General features: G+C 44.3%; 1 protein-coding gene across 1 annotated transcript in view; it reads left to right on the forward strand.

The window, feature by feature from the left end:
- Positions 1-12558, forward strand: part of LOC134869570 (ephrin type-B receptor 1-like) — an 84463-nt gene that overhangs the window by 25111 nt on the left and 46794 nt on the right. The window contains 4 exon segments of the mRNA XM_063891292.1: positions 2098-2162; positions 2817-3107; positions 3773-3991; positions 4095-4275. Of these exon segments, the coding sequence (XP_063747362.1) occupies positions 2098-2162; positions 2817-3107; positions 3773-3991; positions 4095-4275 (756 nt within the window).

The following is a 12558-nucleotide window of genomic DNA, read 5'->3' on the forward strand; positions in this document are numbered from 1 at the left end:
TCTGCATGGAGGAATGGGCCAAAAATACCAGCAACAGTGTGTGAAAACCTTGTGAAGACTTACAGAAAACGTTTGACCTCTGTCATTGCCAACAAAGGGTATATAACAAAGTATTGAGATGAACTTTTGTTATTGACCAAATACTTATTTTCCACAATAATTTGAAATAATCAGACAATGTGATCTTCTGAATTTTTTTTTCTCATTCTGTCTCTCATAGTTGAGGTGTACCTATGATAAAAATTACAGGCCTCTCTCATCTTTTTAAATGGGAGAACTTGCACAATTGGTGGCTGACTAAATACTTTTTGGCCCCACTGTATATATATTTTTTTAAACAAAAAAAACAAACATCCACAGTGATTACCCAATTAAATTCCCCTTTGCTTTTGCAGTCAGTCTGTGTCAGTGTGTCACCCAGCTGTGGTGTCATATGAGTCAGGTTAGTATGCGAAGTTACTAAGGCAGATGATGGCGTCGGTTCGGCTGAGGACATGAAGTCATTAGAGGCATCCAGATCAGTTTAGTACTACCTACACACATTCACACCATAGGGTTGTCTATTCAATTGCTATTGCTGCAAATGACTGAGTTCACCTGTTTGTAATTATTATTTAATTAAAGCCTCCTATTTCTAAATGACCTCAAGGCTGCCATTTAATGTGAACTGTTTTTATATGCAAATGACTGCGATGCTGGTTTCCATAATGATAAACACATAAAGTATGCTGAGTGCATCACTTTTTAATGTATGCAGGTGGATGGCAGTTAACACACTGTCACTGCCCACATTAAATGGAATACGTTATTTTTGGGTCAATGGTAAGATTGGGTCAGCTGTAAAGGTGCTCACAAAGCTTGATCACCGAACACGTTTCTTAGGCAGAGTTTCAACATTTCTGGATAGTAAAACAACTATGGCTCTGGCAGTTTTTAATCTAGCCTTACTTTGACGGTCTGCTGTTTATTGCACCATGAGCTTACTTAAACAACAACATGTCAAGATAAGGCAATTAGGGTTATAATTTAATTTTTAATTCGTGGTTGAAAGTAAAGAAAACAGCTTCTCAGATTGAGTTGTGCTTTGTTCAGAGGCTATGCATGGGCCTGCCCCTTAATGGCTAAAGAAATATTAAATACAGATGATTCTTAGCCGTCCACCAGGGGTTTTTCAACTGGTTTTGATTTTTCCAGGTTTAAGAGTAAACTGTGCATGGTAACTTTTTTATAAATGATTGTCAATCTATGGTATTGGTAAAGGGACCCCAAGAAGCCTTAAGGTCATTTCATATACTGCACCTACTGCTGTGGCAGAGCTGATTGTTTTCTATTCAAATCAATAAATCAATCACTGGTTAAGTGCAAGCCATTTTTTTCTGAATTGTAAGGCATCCTTGGGAGCTTTGAAAGGCACCTCTAAATGAAATGTATTATTATTATTATTATTATTATTAAGCAGTACAACCCCTGCTGACACCCTCGACCTCAATGTACTCATGTACCTCACCCTACTCGATGAAGAAATGACTGCTGTAATAGCTTTTTGTAACCGCTCTTGCTGCTCCTAACTGCCTGCTGTTGCTAACTGTTATAGCTGGTGCAAAGGTTGTTGTTAACTGCTTTCAGTCGCTAATGTCCATTAGTGTTGCAAACTGGTTTTACCAGACCAGCTGCAATCACGGCAGTCTTACAATATCAAACGACCTCATTACTTTACACCAGGATTTCAATATAGTATTTTGTATACTTAGATGGTCATATTTTCAGAAGATAAAACTGAACCAATGAAATGGATGCCAACCCAGAAGGAAATGATACCATTGTTTATAATTGTATTACCTTTGTGTATCATTGTTACTTACTTAATACTAAGCACAGCCAGAGGCATGATTATTTGGTTATGGTGTATTTGTGGCTACTTATGTATTTATGATAGGGTTGGGAGAAGCATTACAAATAATGACACGAATGACACGCATCACTGTGCAGTAGTAAAGTTGGTGCCTGAACTGACTGTTAATTAAACTCATACCTGTTCTCTTCCTGCAGCTTCCTCCCTTCACCTCTCTCTGTTTTTCTCCCCCTTTTGTCTGACAGAGACAGTGATGGATACAAGGACGGCGACAGCTGAGCTTGGCTGGATCTCGTTCCCTGCCAATGGGGTAAGAAGTTTGTGTGTGTGTGTGTGTGTGTGTGCAAGTGTGTGCACCGTTGGAGAAAACGGTTTGAGTACACCTTGCGGCGCTCCATTAAAGAGTCCGTCACAATCTTAATTACAGTCACAAGGTGACACCAATTAATCGCTATTGATGCAGAATTTAATGGATTCCACAGAATCACGGAGGTGTACCTCAAAAGGGTCCACCAGTGACAGATTAATAAAATACAATAAAATAAGAAAGTGCAGTATAAATTAAAGAGGATATGTTCTTTAACTGGCTTTCTCCTTTCTTTATTTTGTATAAATGCTGGCTTGGCTGCTAGCCGGTAACAATGGTCTGCTGCCTGTGGGTGTCTGTGTGTTAGAGGTGAACAGCTCTAATTGTGATGAATGGTTGTCCCTCTTCAAAAAAGGTAGAGGAGAGAAAAAAGTATAATAGGGAGGGGAGTTGAGAGGTAGAGAAAGAGAGAGAGATACACAAAATGGGAAGGAGGGAAAGAGAAAGTTTAATTTGTGTCAGGTCTTGGTAAACCCATTAATCATGTTGGCCTCTCCTCTCCCCTATTCCCCTACTTCCTCCCCTCTCATCCCTCCTCTCTTCCCTCACACACACACACACACACACACACACACACACACACACACACACCCCCAGTGGGAGGAGGTGAGTGGCTATGATGAGAACCTCAACACCATAAGGACGTACCAGGTGTGCAACGTGTTTGAGCCCAGCCAGAACAACTGGCTTCTCACGACTTACATTGACCGGCGGGCGGCACAGCGCATCTACGTGGAGATCCGCTTCACCGTCCGCGACTGCGCCTCCATTCCCAGCGTCCTGGGCTCCTGCAAAGAGACGTTCAACCTGTACTACCTGGAGACCGAGAGGGCCGTGTCAGAGGGCATCAAAGGGGTGGAGTACTGGGCCAATGCCCCTTTTCTTAAGGTAATGAGACCAGCAAAGATGCAAAGTGTGAAGACCTGCTGGCTTTGAAAGTAGTTGCCACAATAAAAATGTGCATTTCAAAGTAATATTTTAATGATAGTTATTATTTTACTAACCACACCCAAGATGCTGAGACTGTTTTACTATGTTATGTTCAACGTTTTAATTCATTTCAAATGCTCTCATGTCATTTCTCACGTTTATTTTTCGTGGTAAATGCTGGAAATCTTAAACCTAAGAGATGGAAAGAAACCTATCAGATGATCTGAAAAATGCTTAATCACAAAGCTGATGGCAGAGTTGCAATCCAGAACAAAACACTTCAGTGATCTCAAATTGATTAAGAATCCACAAGGTTTTTTGATTAAAGTCTAGAAAAATCTGACTTCTTGTGTTTGTGTTTTTTCCAGTGTTGTAAATCTCCTAGCAGCCTTTCTGGGGCTATTGTTAAGGTTCACTGGGGAAATAAAGAGCAAATTATTACTAAACTCTAAGAAAATTGAGTTTATTCAGTATTACTAAGAAAATACCGAACATTACTTATCTAAATATTTAAAATATAATTGTATCTAAAGTAGTAACAATAGATCAGGGACACTAGAACCTTTTTAACTTACTTTCTTTTGGCTTTCCTAACCTTCCCTCTCTCTGTATGTCAATGTTAGGTGGACACCATCGCAGCAGATGAGAGTTTCTCCCAGGTTGATTTCGGGGGAAGACTAATGAAGGTGAACACAGAAGTTAGGAGTTTTGGACCGTTGTCCAAAGGCAAAGGTTTCCACTTGGCCTTCCAGGATCTTGGAGCATGCATGTCCCTTCTGGCTGTCAGAGTGTTCTACAAGAAATGTCCCAGCGTGGTGCAGAACTTTGCATTTTTCCCAGAGGTATGGACCACAAACTGCAAACTGTGTGCTTTTATCAGAACGTGGTGTAGCTGCTAGTGTATACAGACAATCAAGTGGACATGTTTTATGATTTTCTCTGTAGACACTGACTGGAGCAGAGTCCACCTCATTAGTCATCGCAAGAGGAAGTTGTATCCCCAATGCTGAGGAAGTGGACGTGCCCATAAAGCTCTACTGTAACGGGGACGGAGAGTGGATGGTACCCATCGGCAGCTGCAGCTGCAAGGCGGGGTATGAACCGGACAATGGCAACGTTTGCAAAGGTAAATCTGTGAATGCCATGTATGCTTAATCGTTTTCATTCTCTTTCTTCAAACCTGCTCTAATGACCTTTTGCAGCTTGTGTGTTATATTGTGGCAAAGGCTAACAACCTGGTATGACAGCAGATCAATAATTGGCAAATGTGCTTTTAAGAATGAACCATAGCAACAATGCTTTTGCATCTTGCAATAGCTTATATTAAGCCCAGAATTTATCAAAAAACACCTGTTTCAAATATTACATATTATATTACATGAAAAATACCTTGTGAACAAATTGTGTGCATACTCTTTGTTTTCAATTCAATATTACAAATAGCCCATATTTAAGTCCTGGCTTGGTTTACAAAACCAGCTGGACTAGAAGAGTCAATCGTCCAAGCATGCATTCTTACTTATTTGGTTGTTTTTTGTGCAATGGATGTTCCAAATGTTCATATTAGTGAGAACAGACTCGGGTGAACATGGCACATAAATAGTCTGTTACCTCCTTTTTATATCTGCACTCTTTCCCCATTTCCTCTGCAATACTACTCATCATTTATTATTCTGCCTGGAGAGGTGTGTGTGTGTGTGTGTGTGTGTGTGTGTGTGTGTGTGTGTGTGTGTGTGTGTGTGTGTGTGTGTGTGTGTGTGTGTGTGTGTGTGTGTGTGTGTGTGTGTGTGTGTGTGTGTGTGTGTGTGTGTGTGTGTGTGTGTGTGTGTGTGTGTGTGTGTGTGTGTGTGTGTGTGTGTGTGTGTGTGTGTGTGTGTGTGTGTGTGTGTGTGTGTGTGTGTGTGTGTGTGGTGTGTGTGTGTGTGTGTGTGCATGTGTGACCGTGATGTATGTTCATATGGTGAAATGATAAGTGAATCCATTCCATCCCATGTTAATTAATTTAGGGTGTTCCAGACGGATTACTCTACCACAAACTAGTCCTGAACTGCCAGAGAGGATCGAGGAGATGGAGGGCCATCAGGAAGAAGGAATGAATAAAGGAAGGGAGGAAGGAAAGTAGAAAAGAAAGTAAAGCAGGAGAGCCCTCAGGAGAGTTAGTCTAGCAAGAATGTGAAAAAAAGGACAAACCAAGGACAGAAAGTTTTTAAAAAACTGAGAGATAAAAGTTATAGAGAAGCGAGAGCGACTGATGAATATTATTATGTCTCCAGTGAAACACAATAAATGTTAGATTTGCCTTTGGTGTCAGTGTCAATTTTCACAGAAATACTTTCTCTTCATGGAATATTTTAGTTGGTAAAAGCTAAGCCAATTCATGGTGAGACAGTGATTAAGGCTGACAACATTACAGTGATTATGACTGGCACTGCAGAAAGAATTACTGTGAATTGTGGAAGTATAAAGTCTCTCCAGTCCTTTGTTTAAAATATACTGAGTTTGTTATTGTTGCCCATGAAAAAATCTAAGTTACATATGGCAAAACTCTTTATTACAATAAAGTAATTGATATAATGTGATGAATTGATTATTTATGCCAATGAAAAGAAAGTGCTGTTTTTTACCAATCCCTCTGACCTACTTTGAGAAGTGCGCTGCTTATTAGAAACAGCATTATTCCTGTGTTGGAGTTGGGGTTTTGTTGTCAAGAAATGTATCTTTAAACATGTATTAATATTTTTATATAGGGTTAAAAAGTCACGGCAAAATGTTACATTGCGTTAGTTTTTTTATAGGGTACAGCCTACTAAAAAGTCTGCAGCCCAAAGACAGACTGATTTGACATCGTTTCTGTGTAGGCAGGTACCTACACCTTCCACTGTCTTCACCGAGCTGGCTTCTTTTTGGTGTGCACTTCTGCCCATTAGTTGATAACAACTTGGCAGGAAACTGGACTCACTATTAGAACAGATGGTTGTGTTTTGCATATTTGTGTGTGTGCATTTGTGTGTGTTAGGCCGCAGAGATTGTGATTGTTTTGCACCAAACCAGCATATTGTGCAAACCATCCGGCAAAACTGGCTCAACATCAAAGTTGTGTGTGTGTGTGTGTGTGTGTGTGTGTGTGTGTGTGTGTGTGTGTGTGTGTGTGTGTGTGTGTGTGTGTGTGTGTGTGTGTGTGTGTGTGTGTGTGTGTGTGTGTGTGTGTGTGTGTGTGTGTGTGTGTGTGTGTGTGTGTGTGTGTGTGTGTGGGTGTGTGGGTGTGTGGGTGTGTGTGTGTGTGGGTGTGTGGGTGGTAAAATGTTCAAATAGACCCTTACTTCAAATGCACCACACTACAAATGTCAGCACTACCATTGAATACACACAAACTACTCCTGCTGTGGCGCTGACCTGGCTCTTAGAGAGAAACACACACACACACACACATTGTTATCCATATGGTTGCTGTGTGACTCCACACAGCTGGCATTAAACAGAGAATCCGATGGAATAATCGTTTTCTACTCTGAGGTGCATCAGTTCATCCTCAAAGGCATTTTCATTTTCGCCTTTCGCTCGACCCAAAAATTAGGTATTAAAATCTAACTGAATCACTCCAAATACATTTGTACTACCTCTGGCTCTGCAAAAAGGAAGCCAATGCGGAAGTGCCTTCAACTTGTATTCTCTTAAATATGTACATATATAATATAAGTCTGAGTTTTATAGAAGAATGAGGAAACGACGAGTACTACTCTAGCAAAGATTTTCCTAAAGTTTATGATGTTTAAGTATTACAATTTTAGCCCTTTTCAATGTGTGTATTCAGTTCATGAAAGCTCAGTGTAACATTTTGTTTGCCTTATAATGTATTGTTTAGTGCTCCGTTGAACTTTGCTCCTCCTTTAATCACTTCTGGTTCCAAGAAAACAAGATGCTGACAGCTTAAACCAAAACCGGAGTCCATAAACCAATAGAGACGTCCACTTCTGATCAGTGGTGTGCGTTTAAATTCCCTGACACCAAACAAATGTTACTCTGTGTGTTTGCATGAAGATATGGAGGGAAAGAAAGAGAGAGAGAAATGGAGATGCCTGTTGCCATGGTGACACGCCCCATGTATATGAGCAAGGTTGTTGAATAAATGACCTTGACAAGCCAGATGTCCGTCTACCTATTCGAGACACACACACACACACACACACACATATAAATTAATGACAATTGTAAGTGTATATATATATATATATATATATATATATATATACGGCTCCGGAAAAAATAAAGACCCCACTCCAACTTTTTTTAATCTTTATCTTTACATGTATGGCAGCCAGTCCAGTGTCTGTTTGACTCCGACACAAAGACAAATTGTCAGTAATTTATAGAATACAATAACAAAGACATACAGTGGGGCAAAAAAGTATTTAGTCAGCCACCAATTGTGCAAGTTCTCCCATTTAAAAAGATGAGAGATGCCTGTAATTTTCATCATAGGTATACCTCAACTATGAGAGACAGAATGAGAAAAAAAAATTCCTGAAAATCACATTGTAGGATTTTTAAAGAATTTATTTTCAAATTATTGTGGAAAATAAGTATTTGGTCAATAACAAAAGTTCATCTCAATACTTTGTTATATACCCTTTGTTGGCAATGACAGAGGTCAAACGTGTTCTGTAAGTCTTCACAAGGTTTTCACACACTGTTGCTGGTATTTTGGCCCATTCCTCCATGCAGATCTCCTCTAAAGCAGTAATGTTAAATAATAAAACAAGAGAAAATGATAACGCTGAAATGGTCTCTTAATTTTATGAACCCGGTGTGTAAAGAAAATATAACCCTCTCTCTTTTCCTCCTTACCCACATCTCTAAAAACGGGGATACAAACGAGCTGATCCAGATTTGCTGCCGATATGACGTCATAACCGAAACGTGGGCTGGCTTTACATTGAACTCCTGGCAACGTCCCACCCACGTGACACGTCTCATCCTATCGTCCGCAATATACAGTCGAAAGCTGAATCCTCTCCGCAGCACCTCTGTGTGTTCCGCAGGATGTCTGCAGGAAGGACTTAGAGTTGTTGTATATAATCAGTGTTGGGTGTAACGCGTTACAAAAGTAACGGAGTTACAGTAATGTATTACTTTTAGCTGTATCGCAGTAATATAACGCATTACTTCTGAAATGTGGGTAATATAATACCAGTAACAATTCTCAGTAATGCAGTTAAAACACATTTTAACCCGAAATGATGTGGTGTTTAGTTTCTAAGAATTCACAAACATTGCGAGACATTCCGACACCAGAGAAATAATTATGCAGGTAGAATAGTAACTCAGTAAGCCTGTTTACTATTGGTTCAGAGGGCTGCAGAAAAGAAAGAGAAAAGAAAAGAAAAAGACAGGAGTGCACGCAGGCCAAAGTAACAGAAGGTAACTTTCTCTCGGGCTGCTGCTTGAACCTGGAGAAGTTAAGAGACTCGTGGCAGAGGGTTGAAGACATGCAGCCTCTGTCCTCTGTGGAATCGCCGGCTTTTAGAAAGCTTGTCAGCAGAATCCCCGCTAACACACCAATGAGAAGGTGAGCTAACATTGCAATAGAGACTCTTCATATACAGTAGGGACACTGGCCCGTGCAGAGGCTCCACTAACATGTTATTAATAACAAACAGCAACTTAATGTTACCGGTGTAGTGACTCTAATATACATAATTCACCTCCTTCTTAAGTGTGGTTCTACACACTGTTGTTTCATGCCTGTAAGTATGACCGTTGGTTTATGCTTAAAAGTACAACTGTAAAAAGGGATCGTGGTCCCTTTAATTAATCTGTGTTTACGATGACGTGGAGCCCCATGCTTGTTGGTTTACAGGACAGCGCCATTTTGTTTTGTTTTAACTTTGACTGTGTGATTAAACGAGACACGCATTCGTGTCCTCAACTTTAATGAACGTCTCCTGCGTTTCAATACGATCTCCACACTGGTGACCCTGACGTTTGTTTGCTGGACGTATCCAGAGACACAACACGACACGAAAATGACGGTGAACGCTGTTACCCTCAAACTCCCCGAATTCTGGGAATCATCTGCGTCAGCATGGTTTGCCCAGACTGAAGCGCAGTTCGCGTTGCGTGAAATCACCGTTGATACTACACGTTACTACTACGTTGTATCAGCTCTTGGAAATTCAACAGCATCCAGAGTGGTGAGCCTCCTTAAAAATCCTCCCGCAGCTGAAAAGTATGCAACACTTAAAGCCCACCTGTTGAAAACTTTTGAACTGTCAGATGCTGAGAGAGCCAGCAGGCTTTTCTCCCTTCAGGGACTGGGTGACAGCAAACCGTCTGAGCTCATGGACCGTATGCTGGATCTCCTAGGTGAGCACAGACCCGATTTTCTTTTCATGCAACTTTTTCTGCGTCAGCTGCCTTCCCAAGTCAGAGCTGCATTAGCAAACACCACAATCACTGATTGTCGGAGACTGGCTGAAGAGGCTGATAAATTTTTCCTGGCGAGTCAAGGGCACTGTGTCATGGCGGCGCTCCTTCCCGCGCACGTCGTTCCTGTGCCACAGGACGATTCCGCACTCATTGCTGCAACATCTTCTCGTCGGCAGCAGTTTTCAGGCCGGCAGCAGTCTACAGTTCGGCAGCAGTTTTCAGGCCCCCAGCAGTTTTCGGGTATGTGTTTTTACCATGAGAAGTTTGGACCGAAGGCTCTTAAATGCCGTCCTCCATGCAGTTTCGGCGGGTCGGGAAACGCCAGGGCCGGCGCTCAGTAGTGGCCATGAGCGTTGGCCGTGTAGGCAGGCTGCTTTTCATCCGTGACAGTATCTCCGGACGGCGTTTCCTGTGCGACACGGGTGCACAGAGGAGCGTCCTGCCTGCATCCCGTTTGGACATTGCGACAGACAGCCATGGCCCCCCTATGGAAGCTGCTAATGGGACCCCCATCCGCACATATGGAAAGAGATATGTTGAGTTGTGTTTCGGAGGGCATCGGTTTGGCTGGGATTTTGTTACAGCCAACATTGCTTTTCCCCTCCTTGGTGCCGATTTTTTGTGTGCACACGGACTGTTAGTGGATGTCAAGAACCGCCGTTTGATTGACGCTGTCACGTTTTGTTCATATCGGTGCACGCTCAGCGGGGCTGACTCCATACAACTGTCTAGTATGCTCTCATCCTCAGATGACTTCCAACGTCTACTGGCTGGTTTCCCGGCCCTCACTCAGCCCACTTTCTCGGCGTCTGCCGTGAAGCATGGTGTGGAGCACCATCTCGCTACTACTGGTCCTCCCGTTTACGCCCGTGCTCGGCGCCTCGACCCGACCAAGCTTGCCGTTGCAAAGGCTGAGTTTGCTAACATGGAGCGCATGGGCATAGTCCGCCGATCCGACAGCCCGTGGGCGTCACCCCTCCACATCGTCCCCAAACCCGGTGGCTGCTGGCGCCCGTGTGGCGACTACCGGCGGCTTAATGAGGCAACAACACCTGACCGATACCCAGTCCCGAACATACAGGATTTTTCATCACACCTGGCTGGTATGGTGATTTTTTCCAAGGTTGACCTCGTCCGGGGTTATCATCAGGTGCCGGTACACTCACTGGACATTCCCAAAACAGCAGTTATCACGCCATTTGGCCTGTTTGAGTTTTTGAGAATGCCGTTCGGCCTTAAAAATGCTGCTCAATCTTTTCAACGCCTCATGGACTCTGTCCTACGAGACCTGCCTTTTCTTTTTGTGTACTTGGACGACATCCTGGTAGCAAGCACTTCCAAAGCTCAGCATCTGGCGCACCTCAGAACACTTTTTGAGCGCCTCAGCCAACATGGGCTAATTGTTAACCCCGCCAAGTGCCAATTCGGTCTCTCCACCATCGATTTCCTGGGACACAGAGTCACCAAGGATGGTGCAGTCCCTCTCCCATCAAAGGTGGAGGCGGTGACACAGTTTCCACGCCCGCTCACTGTCAAGGCCCTGCAGGAGTTCCTGGGCATGGTGAATTTTTACCACCGGTTCATTCCTCGAGCCGCCCAGTTCATGCGGCCCTTGCACGAGGCCTTGAAAGGTAAGCCCAAGCACGGTGTAGACTGGACTGAAAGCAGGGTCAAAGCTTTTGCTGACACAAAGACAGCCCTGGCGAACGCCGCCATGCTGGCACATCCTTCTCCCTCAGCCTCCATCGCCATCACCTCGGACGCCTCAGACTACGCTGTCGGTGCCGTCTACGAGCAGTGGGTAGGCGGGGCCTGGCAGCCGCTTGCTTTCTTCAGCCGTCAGTTGCGCCCCAGTGAACGGAAGTACAGCACCTTCGACCGGGAGCTGCTTGGCCTCTACCTCGCCATCAGACACTTTCGTTCCCTGCTGGAAGGGCGACACTTCACCGCTTTTGTCGACCACAAGCCGCTGACTTTCGCCATGGCAAAGGTGGCTGAGCCGTGGTCCGCCCGCCAGCAACGTCATCTGTGCTACATTTCCGAGTTCACCACGGATTTACAGCATGTTGCAGGTAAAGACAACCAGGTGGCTGACTGCCTGTCACGGGCTGTGGCAGGGGCAGTCCATCTTGGTTTGGATTACAGCCGAATGGCAGCGGACCAGACCACAGACCCAGACGTGCAACACCTTAAGAGCTCAACTACTGGGCTGATGATGGAGGATGTGGTTTTTGGCGATACCAGCACCACGCTCCTGTGTGACGTCTCCACAGGCTCCCCTCGGCCAATCATTCCCATGGCTTGGCGACGACAAGTTTTTGATGCCGTCCATGGTCTCTCCCACCCTGGTTCTAAAGCGTCACAGAGGCTGGTTGCGGCAAAATTTGTTTGGCACGGCCTCAAGAAGGACGTTCGGGACTGGGCTAACACCTGTGTTGAGTGCCAACGGGCCAAAGTACACCGCCACACTAAAGCCCCGTTAGAGTTGTTCCCAGTGCCAGAGAGACGGTTTGACCATGTTAACATTGATCTGGTCGGCCCTCTGCCCTCCTCACAGGGTTTCACCTACCTGTTGACCATGGTTGACAGGACCACCCGTTGGCCTGAGGCTGTGCCACTGACATCGCTGGCATCTGTGGAGATGACACGTGCATTTATCGGCACCTGGGTTGCCCGTTTCGGCACTCCATCAGACATATCCTCTGACCGGGGCGCGCAGTTTACGTCTGAGCTGTGGAACGCTGTTGCCCAGAGCCTAGGAGTGAAACTCCACCGCACTACTGCATATCACCCGCAGGCGAACGGACTCTGTGAGCGATTTCATAGGTCGATGAAGGCTGCTCTTCGTGCCAGCCTCAAAGACTGCAACTGGGTCGACAAGCTCCCGTGGGTAATGCTGGGCATCAGAACTGCACCAAAGGGGGACCTACAGTCCTCATCCGCAGAGCTTGTTTATGGCCAGCCGTTGCGGGTTCCAGGGGAT

Source organism: Eleginops maclovinus, chromosome 9 (genome assembly GCF_036324505.1).
Source record: "Eleginops maclovinus isolate JMC-PN-2008 ecotype Puerto Natales chromosome 9, JC_Emac_rtc_rv5, whole genome shotgun sequence".
NCBI lineage: Eukaryota > Metazoa > Chordata > Actinopteri > Perciformes > Eleginopidae > Eleginops > Eleginops maclovinus.